Consider the following 15,779-nt stretch of genomic DNA (forward strand, 5'->3'; position numbering starts at 1 on the left):
TCGAATGGGACTGTTGAGAGATTAAAGGCTCGGTTAGTAGCAAAAGGCTACACTCAACTTGAGGGGGTGGATTATCAAGAGACTTTTTCTCCCATTGCCAAATTGGTAATCGTGAGGTGTCTCTCGGCCCTTGCATCCATCAAAGGCTGGCATTTACATCAATTTGATGTAAATAATGCCTTTTTGCATAGGGACTTAGATGAAGACATTTACATGAATAAACCTCCCGGCTACAAGAAAGGATCACCTACCCAAGTTTGTAAATTGCTTAAGAATTTGTATGGGCTCAAACAAGCATCAAGGCAGTGGTATTCTAAATTTTCCACTTCCTTACTTGAATTTGGTTTTTCTCAATCCAAGGTTGATTATAGCCTTTTCACTAAAGAGACACAAGGTTGTTTTCTAGCTCTACTCGTGTATGTTGATGATATCATTGTGGCAAGTAATGATCTAAATTCTGTAAATGCCTTGAAAACTTTTCTGCATAGCAAGTTTAAAATAAAGGATCTTGGCTCCTTAAGGTATTTTCTTGGTATAGAAGTTGCAAGATCATCTAAAGGCATTCATTTGTGCCAAAGGAAATACACTTTGGACAGTTTGGCAGATTCGGGCACTTTGGGCAGCAAACCAACTAAAGTTCCTATGGATCAAAATCTCAAGCTCACTAAGTCCATAGGAACCCCTTTACCAGATCCTAGTATCTACAGAAGGTTAATTGGTCGACTTTTGTATCTCACTATATCTCGGCTTGATATTTGTTATAGTATCCAGACCTTAGGCCAATTCATGGCTACCCCCATTGATGCACATTTGTTGGCAGCTCAGAAAGTCCTTAGGTACCTCAAGGGTGCCCCTGGACAGGGCCTTCTTCTCTCTAATTCTTCTTCATTTTAGCTTGACGCCTATTGTGATTCGGATTGGGCATCATGTCCAGATACCAGGAGATCCGTGACTGGGTATTGCATATTTCTTGGCTCTTCTTTGATCTCTTGGAAGTCCAAGAAATAATCAGTTGTTTCTCGTTCATCAGCTGGGGCAGAGTATCGTTCGATAATAGCCACCTGCTCTGAGTTAACTTGGCTAAGGTTCATTTTATCTGCACTCCAAGTTTCACATCCTCAAGCTGCCTTACTTCATTGTGATAACCAAGCTGCCCTTCACATAGCTGACAACCCTGTCTTCCACGAGAGAACCAAATACATCGAGCTTGACTGCCACTTAATTCGACATAAGATCCTAGAGGGCAGTATCTGTACCTGCCATATTGCTAGTTCTCATCAGCTAGCTGACATCCTCACCAAGGCTTTGCCTTCGACAGTCCTCAACCACCACTTATCCAAGATGGGAGTTGTAAACCTTTACTCTCCATCTTCCGCCGGGGGGGGGGGGGGTATTGGAGAATGATCTACATTAATCCATAAATAAAGGAAAGGAGATACTCGTCAGTGAGGAATGAAATTTCTGTTTGTATTCTATTTTTAGGAACCTTATATTTCTGTTAGTATTTTGTCTTTTCCTTTTTTGCTGAGTTGTATAGAAGGGGCATTAGAGTCTTTACAGTAATGGTAGGTTGTTAGCAGATTCTTTGGCAATTGTATAAAGCAACACGAATTGTAATCTTTCCTTTTTCATATAAGGCAAACTACAAAGAACTTTTTCTCTATTTTTTGGGTTCTTCCCCTTCGAGCTTCTTCTCCAATTTACTTTCTTACATTACATTTCAAACATGAAAGTTTGGATACATTCATGATCTATAAATCTGAAAATGAAAAAGATTACACATATAAGCATCCAAAATCTTAGTTCATTCCCACCATGAAGAATATCCAAAACTCTCTCAACTCGGTCTTACTGGGTGGAAAGGATTTTGACAGTCAGTTCACTCCATGGCCTTGAAGGTCTCGCCGAATCATTCAATCTGGAAGAGATTTCTTTGATTCTTTCCGTGTGAGGGGCTGAATCGATTTGGGTTTAGTAAGTGGAGAGGGGGGCGTTGCCGCAGTTTGTGGTCTGTTATTTGTGGATTTTCGTCGAGAGAAGGGGAGGGTCAACGGCGGTGTAAGGGTTTTGAGGATTTGTATAGCTTGAACGGAGTTTTCTGCATCCGATCGTGGGCGGCGGACTTGGTGGCGGTGCAAAGATACCCAGATGGCGCTGCCCCAATAACGATTTTTGCCTCTTTTGCGTATTGTATTTTTTCCTACGTGTCACTATCCATGTCACTATCTCAATGGAGGACTGCTATTCTATCTAAAACAGCCCGAACGTTTGGCAATGCTTCTCTATTCGAAATCCCTCGAATACCTTGATGTTGTTATTAACAACTAATTCAGCAAAACTGTCTTACAAATTGGTTTTCAGAATTAATATAAGTCTTCAAAATTAAATTATACGCTTACTCGTTAAACTTCCCACATTACTTTTAAATCATTACCCTTGCGTGGATTTATTGGGCTCCCCCCCCCCCCCCCCCCCCCCCCCCCCCCCGGGGGCCCCAAAAAAAAATATTTTGGATAAAAAGGAAGGATTAAGTTGTCGTTGGCTATACATGAGATGCAACTTGTTCGTCCCCCTTAAGTGTCAGCTCTAGCCCAAAACTACACAACCATGGCAAACATGTACTTCCACTTGAAACAGAGAAAGATGTGTGTTGGATATAATAAGCTTGGTAATCACTATTCTTGGGGGTACTTCGACTATGATAAATTTCTATAAAGGATGGCCCTTTTATTGTCATTCAAACAGTACAAAATCTCCTGCTAAATCTTGCTCAATTATCCTCTGAATCCGTCCCAATAAGTCATTAGATCACAATTCTGCCAGTTGCCTAATATTCATCGGAGTTATGTCATTAGAATCACCATCCATGAGACGCATGGCAATGATGACATTGGCAGCATCAGTAGGATGGTATGGATCCCAGAACACATACTTTGATCTATCCGTACAAACTTGTGATGAGGGACCACATGGGACCAAGCCCCCATATCTCCCACTAAAATTGCAGCATGCGAAATTGGCATTCTCAAAATCTGTTAAACAAAACAGGAAGTGTCGGTTTAGGATAAAAAGTGCATCTTCAAGGTAATCTAATGTGAACTTGCAGTAAAATCTACAGCATACCCACCATATGATATGAAGTTTTGAAGGATATCAGCTACAATGTGGTAGACATCTGCATAGACAAATTTGGATCCCAGAAGATTTGTGCTGAGGTCTGTGATAAGGCTTTTCAGCTGTGCATTAAATGATTGAGCTAAATGGTTTGGAAAATCGACACAATTGTCTCCTGCAGTTGGATTTAGATCTCTCTGATATGGTATACACCCAATAGGTCCTACATTTGCCACAACAATCTTTCTAGCTCCCAAATCATAGAGTCTCTAAATCAGAATTAGACATGTTAAGAGTATATTTCAAGTGAGCTGTTTTTTTTTAGGAGAAATTTGACTTGATTGAACATGCTAGATTCCTGAATATTTACCGTTAGTTGTAGTCTGTATCTGGAAATCATGGTGCCAACAAACACTTCTGGAGGGACCAGCTTCTGCTCAGCAGTTGAAATGACTGGTGTTAGGTAGTTATTGATGAAATCGTTCGAGCCAATTGTGACTGAGAAGAGAGCTGTTCCAAACAAGTTCAGGGCCGCAGGAGCACCGATGCTCCCTATTATATCTTGCCTGGTATTTGCAAAATCATCTAGCTGTGCGTCCATGTTGATTCCACCGCCCTATTCATCACATGCAAATGTACACGTTAATGTAAAAGTAGAGCTATAGATAGCCTGTACATCCAAAACACTGGAGACACTTGCAGGGCAGTTCAAAGTCTTGATTTTGAATTATGTTTTCAACAAAGATATGACAATTAATTTCGACATTTGAAGGGTGCAATCGATTAGTTTTACTAGGAAGTTTATCGCTTTAGCTTCTTCAGTGATCATTGAACTGCTTAGGGGGGGAATAGCAGTATGAACATCCAGTGAGAAAGAAAAGAAGTCTTCAAACTCAAAGAAACTTAAAATGTTATCAAGCCATTCACATGAGTTAAAACAACTCATTATCAATTTCAGTAGAAATGAAAACACTGATGAAATTACTGAAAAGAAAAGAAAGAAACCTTACAAAGATCTTTCCAGTCTGATTAAGAATACCACCCCCGCCTGAAGCATAATTGACACCCTGCAGAACCACAGATCCTGTTGTAGTGGGAGCCAAGTAGGGAGGAGTGAAGTCTCTGAAACCCAATTCCTGACCTGGTGAGAAAATTTTGATGAATGATGAAAGAAACACAAGAAAAAACGCTATGAGCAATTTACATAGCATTGCTACAGCCAGTAGTTTATGGGAAGTTTCACTAAGCATAGAAAAGGAGTACCAGTACTTGCCTATGATGTCGGCAATTGTTCTTCCATTTGTGAATCTTCCCGTAGGCATTCCAAAATCAATCCCATTGGGAATAATATTAGCCCTGGAGAGTGTTGGAATGTAGTTATTGTTCCCAGCCTCAACCAAGGAATCCCCAAAAACAAAATTAGCAGGAACAGCCTTCGCAAAGCAGATCCCAACCAGGATAGAGACTGTCAATATGCCCGGCATGATCCGAGCAATGATTTGGTTATCCAACACGAAACCCATTACAAGCAATACAGATATCATAAATCTATTTATAGATGAGATCTTTCGGTTGTAAACTTGTTGGGCAATTTGAGCGCGGCCTTATCCTCTAACTGCAACTAACAACCTATAAGAGGCAAGAGAAACTATTGAAGAATGTAGTGACTAAAACAGGTCATGAAAACTCAGTTGGAAAGCCAATAAAAAAGGATATGTAAATTGAAAGCTTTCATGCAAATACAGTAAGCATTGTGAATGAATATGACTGAAGAAGAAAAATGGTCAACATCAACCATTAAAACAACTAAGTATGAAGAAGATCGAACAAAACTCTTGACCTTTCCCAAAACTCCCTCAAGATATATTTACTAGACTACAAACTACCAAAAGAAGCTACATGGGATTTTATTAAACCGTTGAGGAACGGAATCTCAAACCAGATTACATCGTACCAATGTATATTCATAGAGAGACACGTTAAAACATAGCCTTATTTTAGGAATGTGAGAAAAAAATTAAAGGGATGGGGTGTGCGTATTAAATGCACTGTGCATTCAGCTCCAACCCGTGATAAAGCTGTCGCTAAAATTCCAATGTGCATGCATATATATATATATATATATATATATATATATGTATTATATCGAAGCCAAGTAAAAAAGAGCTAAACTTTCAGGGTCGTAGGGTGGAAGTCTGCATTGGGATATGGTTATCCAGCAGCAAACGTTTATGAATTTTTCCGGCTGCCTAACCTAACGACCGCTTGAATTTCAAAGCAACGGGGGGAATTCAATGCACCTGATTCAACTTAGAAATAGTGACTTGGACCAGAAAAACCAAAAACAAAAACACCCATATCATTACTGTTTTGGTGCTGCAGTACAGGGAAGAGGAAAGGGTGGTATATCAGGCAGGGTGGTATATCATGCAGCAGTTATGGCTACTCACTACATGTTAATGGGTTTGGTGAGTTTTGTTGACAACCACACTCACCTCCAAATCTCATGATCATAACGGCACGCCATTTCATCTTTGGGATGCCAAATTTAAAAAAAAAAAAAAAAAAAAAAAAAAAAAAAAAAAAAAAAAAAACTATTTTATATGGATGAAGGTATCTTACATGACCATTTATCGTTGTTGTGACTTTCATATACAGATGATAAATTGAGGATTTTGTTTTTGATTTTATAGATAGCGGGACAAGATGGTAGGGAACGGCCGGGGAAACTGCAAGTTATGATGGGGTGTTCTCTTGTTTAGGCCGCTATTTTCGTTCATACATTAAGCTAGGTGAGACTTGAGCTACGTTAAACTGCAACAATAATTCTTGATTGATGTTGAAAGGTGAGACTTGAGCTAGATTAATTGCAGGCTTCCAAAGGCGCAGACGTTTTGAATAATGGGTGCCCGAACCTAGGTGTCGGATTACTTCACTCTGTATGTTCCAGAAAAACAAAACAAAAACAAAAATTAATCCTGTGCAGTTTGTCCAAAAAAATACAAATAAAAACAAAAACAATAAAGAAATGAACACAAAAAATACAAGTATAAGGCCAAACATCTTAGAATTTGATTTATAAGATTTGAAATTTGAATTACTATGTTTCCACAAGCTTATCCGGCACTGTTTATGGTTGAAATGAGACATGCAAAGACAAGAAAATAAAAGAAAAATAGAAAATAAAACAATATTGGTTGAAAGGAGCACACAAACATCCATGAAGTTTAGGTATCCATTGACTTATATAGCGAGATCCTACATTTAGTAACGCCTCATGACAAAACAAAGAATATACTTAGGCTGAGTGAGTACCCTTGCTCGTCCACATTTACGCGGTAGAGGCATCCTCCCGCTATATTTAGGCCAAATACCTTTACTCGCCAACGCTTGTGTAATCAACAAACAAGCAATGTAAAAATATAACATCTACTCCAAATATTTATAACAAAAGGCAAACCACACAGGTAACATATCATAGTTCAAATATTTGCTTTACATAACCACCAGTCAAATCTTGACTACTTGACTAAAGGAAAATTTGAAAAAAAAAAAAAATTAAGGATGAGGAGTAGGGGGAGGAAAGGCATTCGGCATCGTGTCTCATCCCAAGGAGTCAAAAACATGGTAGGCCGTGCGACGAGCTTTGATGGACTTCCAGTCTAGTAGGTTCAAGTCCACATCCAGGTGTGCAAGTAGAAACTCCCTCAGCTGCTTGATCTCAAGTTTGTATCCAAGACCCCACGTCCGGTTGCGAATGGTGTGAGCAACCCTTAGCTGAGGCGATAGACGAAAGACTTCTTCTAGGGAGGAAGCCAACTCATCGTTTAATTCAGTCACCTTGAGCTCCAAGTCAGATGGTCTCCTTTTGAAAGATTCAACAACCTCGCTCAATTGTAAGTAACGTTGATCGTAGCTCTTGAGATCCCTCTTCACCTCCGTTAGTTAAGTCTCAGCTTTGGCCTTCTCGCCTCGGGCAACACTTAGTTGGACAGATAATTCTCGTCTATCCTCTTCAGACTTGGCCAGGTGAGTGAGATAATTAGCATTTTTCTGCCTAAGCGCCACCTCATCCTTTTCCGCCTGACTAAGTCAATTGAGCAGACCTTCTAGTTCCTCCTCTTGAGCCCTGGCCTCATGATGGTATCGGCTCACCTCCTCCTGAGATCTCTCCAAGTCCAACCGAAGACCGCTAACCTGCCCGTAGAAGGAAGCAACTTGATTCTCGAGCGAATGAGAGTATGACTTGACCTGAGATAAAGTTTCTGCTATCTCGGCACAAGTAGCTAGAAGAGCTTCGTCAACTTGGCCAATAATGGCACCCATCGACTGGTTCTCTTCTTCCAAGTATAGCTGACTGTCGATCAGAATAACGATTAAATGGTCCATTCCTTAAAAAACAAATGAATGAATGGTGAAATGAGGAATGAGTAACAATGGTGCTAGCAAGGAAGGGCAACTTACTAGAGAAAGAATCTCCCTGAGCCTACACACCATGTCCTAGATGGCCTCTCCCCAAAATCCATGCATGGAAGATTGAGATGTCCCCGATTGGGAACTTGAAGGCCCACATGCAGCCTACAAGTTAAAGGATCCCCTGGGATGAGGAACGAACCCACCCATCTCGCCTGAGTCACATGGCGATGAGAAACTTTGGCGAGAGAGGGAAGGAGACGTGAGAACATTAGGCCGAGGAAAAGAAAGAGCACCCATAACATCGCTCTGGGCTTGACCAACCAAAGATAGAGGGACTTCGGCGAAAGACTGATGGGGGAGGGGGAGGGTTGGGGGGGGGTGGGGAACTAGGTGATGGCACTTCCCTTCCCGCAGGTGAGGTACTAAAGGGAGAGGAAGGAATGGAGACCTTTCCTTTGCTAAAGTCTACCCCTATGGATCCCGCGAAGGGAAATTTAGGAAAAACAAAGGGAAGCACATGTGTCGTTTCCCCCGAGATAGGCGACGCAACAACGGAATTGGATGAGGCAGCTACAACCTCAGGTATTGGCGCTTCATCACCCACAGCCAGAGACGCTTCTCCAAATTCATGGAAATGGACCAACGGGCCACCCGGGACAACTTGAGGAGTCCTCAAGAAAGCGGGGTCGAGAGTTACAACTATCTCGCCCTCATCTAACCCAGAAACCTCAATTTGGATTCCAGAAGAAGGAGAAACGGGAGACACAACCTCTCAACGTGGCAACAAGGTAGATTTAGCCTACACCATAACGACCTCAAAGGAGTTTGCTGGAGAAGGCTGAGGAACCTCCAAATTCTCCTCACCAGGTACTGAGGAAGAAAAAGGAGGGCCTTCTTTAGTAGAGCTTGACTCATCGGTAGGGTTGACCTTGGCACGGGTGGGCAAATCTTCAACATGAGCTTTCTTGCCCTTCTTGCTCACCGCAGCCGAAGATAATGGCCTCTTCTGCCCTTAAGGCAACAACGGGGCACCCAAAAACTGGCGGCCGAACACATATGCCCTACCATGGGAAACAATGAACTTGTTACTATTAGCACTAGTCAAGAGGACTTTTGTCAAAGTTAAGCTGTCATTTTCCTCTACCCAAGCATGAATCAAACAAAGACACGCCTATTCACGATCAGATAGGATAATCTTGAAACTTCGCTCATCGGAAACAGGATCCTATGAAGCTCGAATTGGAAATTCATGACGACTGGCTTCACCAGGGGGAAATTCCCAACCCTTACTAGAAACAAAGAAAAGTTTGCACTGCCAATCCTTCACATGGGAAAAGAGACACTCGAGTTGGGCCACTCGACTGCCAATATGAGCTTAGAAACTGCAAATATTTCCATCCAGACATCGAAGGCTGTGGATATAGAGAAATTCACGGGCCGCTGGGTTGGGATATTGATCACCGGTTGGCTCTAGAACTTGTCTCCAAGCAACACAGCAAGCCATCAGTATCCTTCAAGTGTTAGGCATCAGTTGCGTAGGGGAAAGCCCCAAGAAATTCATCACATCTCTTACAAGATAGCAAAAGGTCAATCGAAGTCCCATGAGGAACATCAAGGAGTAAAAAACCACAAAGAAGGCCAATCCACCAACGTTAACTGCCCCCTTACGCAATTCAGGAAGGACCATCGAGTCATGGACTCCATAGCGATCCCTCATGGCATCCACATTAGACCGGGTAGTTGTTGCTGCCCATTGGTGGTCGTTGAAAATAGGACGACGACTAGCCTCAATTTCTTCAATTTGAGGAGGATAGTCACGGCGTTGAGAGGAACTTCCCCCTTGAGAAGCACTCGAACGAGAGGATTTGTGAGAGGCCATAAGGATAATGGAAGAAAAGAATGAAGAGACAGCAGAGGGCAAAGGATGTAGTGAGAAAGGGGTGCTTTGGAGAGGAAAAAAGGCAACTGACAGAGTTAGAATGAGAAACAAACTGCACAATTGGAAACAGAAAAGTAACAAGGAAGGAAGCGTGTCATATACGAAGAAGATAAAGTAAGGGGTGCGAAAATAGAGCAATGCCTCCACTCCAAACTCCAAAAGAAAAAGCCCGGATCACAAAGCGGTGCTATGAGTACAAGTCCCTTCACGCTGTACGTGATGAAACTTCCCGAGATAATTGGAGGAGACAAGTTTTCTCCTTAGACCCAACAGGCACGTTACGCAGCTCAGAGGGCCAATCCCAGATAACTGGGCCCAAAGTAAACTCACCACCCAAGCCTTAAATCATAACCACGACCCTACGACCGACGAGATGAGAGCCTAACAAACTCCTAACTGCCAATGGATCTCGATAACTCTCCATATATCAGAGGATTGCAAGTAACAAGAGGAAATTCAAATAATGAGCCCCCAACTTGATTTCAAATGGAGGATAAAGTTGTTACGAGGCCACAAGGGAGCATCCGTTGCCACTCTATATATATCTATCGACCAGCACTCCAAGGGTACGCACAGATTACTCTTCTATTCTACAATTGATATTAGGCTATTCTCCTCATTTAGGCATCGGAGGTGTCCCTACACCTTTGAGCCTCTTCCCTCCTTCTTGTTGTAGGTTGTGAGGGACCAGGAGTGTGAAATATGTCCAAAATACTATTGGAGGCAACATATATTAGCACGATGTAGAATGTAGATCGCCTGTGGGAAGGATGATGGGGGGCAATATGCAAAATCAATAACCTAAAAGCATGATTTTGACATACGCATGCACATGAGCGAAGTTGACCCAAGCAGGGCGGCTTCTAATACTTCAAGTTAGCCCAGCCTGAAGCCTTCTTAAGAGACAGCTGATCTGAGTTTATACCAAATTTAAGAAGCCCAACAATTTGCCAACTTCCTTGCATTTCCAGATGAACTAATCTTAGCCTCGCTAATATTTAATAATAGACCTTATTCTTTTTCAAAAGGATTACATAACACTTACGTATTTTACGATTGTATCTAGCATTACTCGATTGAAAATATTGGGACATTATATACAACCACATAGTTCTCATTGTACATGGAAAGCTTATAACTTGTTTGCTGAGTTTTAATTCCTTCATCTAATCTCTAAATTTTATCACAAAGTTATTATATATCAATTTTAACCTATTCAAAAATCAGACTATGTTAGAAGAATAATGATATATAATGTACAACTTTCACGCATGTCCTTTACTCACTTTTTCTTGGTCTGGTCCATTTTTTTTTTATAAAGAGTCTTACGCAATACTCGTACATTTAAGGCTTGTCCATGACATTATTCGAATTATCAATCTATAAACTGTCTAATTAAACTGTTCGACATTTACAGTTTCTAAAATAAGGTCTATCAAATTGTAAATCCCGATTTTGCTTCAAATTACTATCATGATAAAACCTAAACACTCCAACCTAAGGATCTTTATACTTCAGTCTTGCTGAAAGCCCAGAGACAACCTTGCAGAAAAGACATGAATATATCTTTATACTTCAATTTTCTTTAGTGTTATTTTATTTTATTTATTTTAAGTTCGATTATCTTCAAGATGTAGGTCCAACTTTTTATGAATCTCCCATGCACGTTGATCATTTTATTTATTTTAAGTTCATTTACCTTCAAGATGTAGGTCCAACTTTTTATGAATCTCCCATGCATGTTGATCTTCTTCTCCCCCCAGAGTCGTTTCTTCCAGCCAACCACCATGCACGTTGGAAAAAAAAAAAACTGTAACCGTTGCCATGAACGTCGATCCCCCTATTCCCTTTTCTTTCCCCAATGTTTTCTTTTTTTGGTTTTAAATCTCCACAACTACTTCCCGATGCTTCCGTTTCCCCTTTGCACTGATTTTTATTTATCTTTCCCTTCCCCACATTGCACTCAACCTTTGTTTCCCCTACACCGAAATAGAGCACAGCCTCTTTCCACCCACACGACCGAGAAGCCAACTCCACGGCCACCGTGGGTTGTCCACACTTGTTCACCAGCAACTACACCCAATAACGAAGTCACTGCTCCTGCACAATGGAAGCTGCCCAAGACTTGTTACTGCTGCCAGCCACTGCACGGAACACCAGCCACCATGCACGTTCAGCGTATTGAAGAAAACTACACACAATATGTGCTTGATAAAAGAACTATAAGAGGTAGAGAGTAAAACTCTTTAAGAACAAAATTGTTCTCCTTATATTTTCGCTCCTGTCGAAGCTTTAAAATAGTGTATATTTATACACTTCTGATTTATGAAAGAGAAAGAGGTAATACAAAGATTCTTATACATGAACCAATAGTGATCAACCACATCATCATTTAGTTATAACAAACTATTTTTTGCTGCAGGTGTAGTGCTACGTGATATTCCCGAATCTCCCTTCTTCGTAATGCTGCTGTCCTGCAGTGTTGAGGATTGCGGTGTAGAAGAATTATTTGTCTCAATAGCCCCCTCGAGGCAAGTGTCATTGGGGAAACATTGAGGCTTGATCGCATAAGAGTGAACCGGACAGTGGATAGTGGCTTAGTAAAAATATCAGCAAGTTGATCTTTGCTGGAAACAAAAGATACCCGAAGAGACTTGGCAGCAACACGTTCTCGGACAAAGTGATAGTCTAAAGCCACATGCTTAGTGCGTGAGTGTAAGACAGGATTAACAGCCAAATATGTTGCACCAGGTTATCACACCAAGGTTGGTGGGTCAGCAAGAAATATCCTTAGCTCACCAAGCAGAGATTGAAGCCAAAGTATTTCACAGGTTGTGTTGGCGACAGCTTTGTATTCAGCTTCTGTTGAGGAACGGGCAATGGTGGGTTACTTCTTGGAACCCCAGGAGACCAAGTTAGAACCAAAATACACACAGTAACCTCCAATTGACTTGCGGTCGTCAGGACATCCAGCCCAGTCAGCGTCAAAGAAAGCAGATAAAGTAAAGGAGGATTTATGAGAAAAATGAAGACCAAAGTTAGATGTGAGACGAAGATAACGCAAGATGCGTCTAACTGCCTGCCAATGTGGGAGGCGGGGACAGTGCATATACTGACATACTCTATTGACTGCAAATGAAATATCGGGATGTGTAAATGAGAGATACTGAAGACTGCCTACTGTGCTACGATACAACTAAGGATCCTTAAAGGATGGACCATCAGTTGCCGTGAGCTTAACAGAAGATGACATTGGACTGGAAACAGGCTTAGACTCATGCATATTTGTTTTTTTTTTAAGAGATCATGGATGTATTTAGATTGAGTCATGCACAAACCATCAGAGGACCGAGAGATTTCTATTCCTAAGAAATAGTGTAAATCACCCAAATCCTTTATGAGAAAGGAATTACTTAGTGCCGAAATAAATTGAGAAATGAGAGTGGAACTGGAGCCCGTGATAATGATATCATCCACGTATATTAGAACAAACACAGAGTCAATGTTATTTGAGAAAATAAAGAGAGATGTGTCGGATCTAGATGCAATAAATCCTAGGGAAAGAAGTTTGCTACTAAGCTTAGAAAACCAAGCCCTGGGGGCTTGTTTAAGTCCGTATAAGGATTTACGCAACTTACAGAGGTGTTGAGGGCAGTCTGGATTTGCAAAACCTGGCGGTTGCTGCATATAAACGGCCTCTTCCAAGTCCCCGTGAAGGAAGGCATTCTGGACGTCCAATTGATGTAGAGGCCACCGAGAGGAAACGGCAATGGAAAGGATGAGACGGATCGTCACTGGCTTCACAACCGGACTATATGTCTCAAAGAAGTCGATACTGGCATGTTGATGGAAGCCCTTGGCCACAAGGCAAGCCTTGCGACGTTCAAGGGTCCCGTCGGCGTGACGTTTGGTCTTCAAGACCCATTTTGAACCAAGGATGTTCAAGCCAGGAGAGAATGGGACTAAATCCCAAGTACGGTTAGAGAGGAGAGCTTGAAATTCAAGGGCCATCGTCGCAGGCCACTCAGGGTGCTTGGAGGCCTCTATGAAAGAGGAAGGTTCCTCTGGAATGTTTGAGGAAATGGTTTTTGTGTGATGAAGAGGGGGTTTCAGGGGTGGCCATGCGATAGTATCGTCGGACCGATTGAGAGGGCAATGGATATTATTTCGGGAACGGGTGGTCATAGGATGGTGAGGCTGTAAGGAAGGTGAGGAAGCAGATGTTGAGTCTACAGGAGAAGGTGGCGCTGAAAGTGTAGGATGCGAAGAAGAAAACCTAGAGGAAAGGTGATGATCGTGTGTTCTGGAACCGGTCGAGTGGATTAGAGACTGGTTTGGAGATGTGGGCTAATCTTGAGTGGTGGGTACAGGTTGGTGAAGGTTTGGCCCAGAGGAATTTGAAGTTAATGAAGGAGGTGATGAGGACAGATTGGAGTCAATGGGTGGGCTAAGAGTATGGGACGTGGATTGAGGTTCGGATGGTGTAGATGCGAAAGGAAAGCTGGTCTCATGGAATTGGACGTCCCGTGAGACGTAAATGCGGCCTGTTGACACATGAAGGCATAGATAGCCTTTATGACCTGGGTTGTAGCCCATGAAAACACAAGATTTGTATCGTAGGTCCATTTTGTGTCGATTAAAGGGCCTGAGATTGGGCCAACAGAGACACCCAAAGGTCTTTAAAAATTTGTAATCAGGTATTTTTTTAAAAAGAACTTGGAAGGGAGATTTATTTTGGAGAATGGGTGTAGGGAGTCTATTAATTAAATAGACAGCAGTGAGGAATGACTCAGCCTAAAATTGTTGGGGAACTGAGGCGTGGGCTAGAAGTGAGAGACTAGTCTCAACGATTTGGCGATGTCTCCTTTCGATTGTGCCATTTTGGGCATGAGAGTAGGGGCAGGATATTCGATGAACTATACCATGTATTCGGCATAATTTTTTTAATGGTTGAAACTCCCCACCCCCATCTGTTTGTATTTCATGAATTTTGGAAAAAAAAAAGTTTGCAATATGTGTGAGGAAGGCAGTGAAGAAAGTAGATACATCGGACTTGGATTGAAGAGGAAAACACCAAAGATACTTGGAAAAGTCGTCGATAATGCTAAGATAAAATTTACATCCAGAGGAGGATGGCACAAGCGCCGGCCCCCATACGTCCAAAAATAAAAGATTAAAAGGTGCAGTAGATCGAGAATGAGAACTTGGATGCAGAAGTGCGTGGATTTTAGCTTGAGGGCAGGCGAAGCAAGGAGGAGACACTTTGGTTGACATTGTAACGGGAAGCCTGAACCGATTTATTGTGAGAGATGTAGTGCGGGTTGACGGGTGACCAAGGCGAGTGTGCCAAATTTCTGGTGTTGTTCGTTCAGTAAGACAAAGTTGAGGAGTGGTGGTGGTGGATGGAGGATGAGCCGTGACATCAGTTGGCAGTGTGTAGAGACCATCTTCAACGTGGCCTTGGAAGAGTACCGCCTGAGTTCTCAAATCCTTCACAAAGAAAACATTAGCGTGAAATTCAAAATAAACTGGATTATCAATACAAAATTGACGAACGGAAAGGAGATTGCGAGTTATAAAAGGAACATGAAAGATTTTATTGAGAAGAAAATTTCGGGAAGGAGAGTAAGACGGGTAGAACCAGTATGGTGGATGGGGAAGGAGGAACCGTCCCCAACGCTGACTTGATCAGGACCCTGATAACTTGCAACATCCAAATGAAGATTAGAAAGGTCAGATGTAAAATGATTTGTAGCGGCCGTATCAAGGAACCAAGAGCTGGAAGGGGGCACTGGATTCATGGCAGTGAAATTGGCTGAAAAAGAAGAGGGTGGTGGAGCTTGGTAGGAATGGTCAAACCGAAAGTAACAAGTCATGACAGTGTGACCTGGTTTATTGCATAACTGGCACACGGGGCGAGAGTGAGGTGGGCGAGGGAAGGAAGTGTTGCCACCGCTGGAAAAACCACGACCACGAGAGTTATGACCCCGACCACGGTGAGAGGAGGAATTTGGTGTATGAGTGTTTGGGATGGTTGTGCTGTTGGCAGTGAGAGAAGTGGGTGAGAGAAGAGCATTGGTCTATAGTGAAATAAGGGACTCATGGTTCAAGAGGTAACTGTAAATTTGAGAGGTAGACAAGGGATTAGGTCGGGTGGAAAGTGAGGTCACGAGGGACTCATAATCGAAACCTAGACCTGCCAACAAATAGATAGTAAACTCAGAGGTGGGTAATGGATGGCCAGCGGCGTTGAGAGTAGCAGCCAGAGTGGTGACCTTGTGAAAATATTCGGTAATGGTAGATGAACCCT

At 42.2% G+C, this 15,779-nt stretch overlaps 1 protein-coding gene across 1 annotated transcript; it reads right to left on the reverse strand.

Annotated features, from left to right (window-relative positions):
- Positions 1-2,589: 2,589 nt before the first annotated feature.
- LOC121238516 (GDSL esterase/lipase At4g16230-like) lies at positions 2,590-5,492 on the reverse strand. Its single transcript, XM_041135424.1, has 5 exons — positions 4,388-5,492; positions 4,125-4,255; positions 3,485-3,730; positions 3,128-3,383; positions 2,590-3,032 (listed from the first exon to the last, which is right to left on the reverse strand). Exons 1-5 carry the CDS (start codon positions 4,656-4,658, stop codon positions 2,809-2,811), a joined length of 1,128 nt encoding a protein of 375 aa, XP_040991358.1. The 5' UTR covers positions 4,659-5,492; the 3' UTR covers positions 2,590-2,808.
- Positions 5,493-15,779: the final 10,287 nt, after the last annotated feature.

This window comes from Juglans microcarpa x Juglans regia, chromosome 1D, assembly GCF_004785595.1.
Source record: "Juglans microcarpa x Juglans regia isolate MS1-56 chromosome 1D, Jm3101_v1.0, whole genome shotgun sequence".
Classification (NCBI taxonomy): domain Eukaryota; kingdom Viridiplantae; phylum Streptophyta; class Magnoliopsida; order Fagales; family Juglandaceae; genus Juglans; species Juglans microcarpa x Juglans regia.

Coding starts and splice junctions, on each gene's coding strand:
- LOC121238516 (XM_041135424.1), bottom strand. CDS start 4,658: ATGATATCTGTATTGCTTGTAATGGGTTTCGTGTTGGATAACCAAATC. Junction 4,256..4,387: donor AACAATTGCCGACATCATAG/GCAAGTACTGGT, acceptor TTTTCTCACCAG/GTCAGGAATTGGGTTTCAGA. Junction 3,731..4,124: donor ATCAGACTGGAAAGATCTTT/GTAAGGTTTCTT, acceptor TGTGATGAATAG/GGCGGTGGAATCAACATGGA.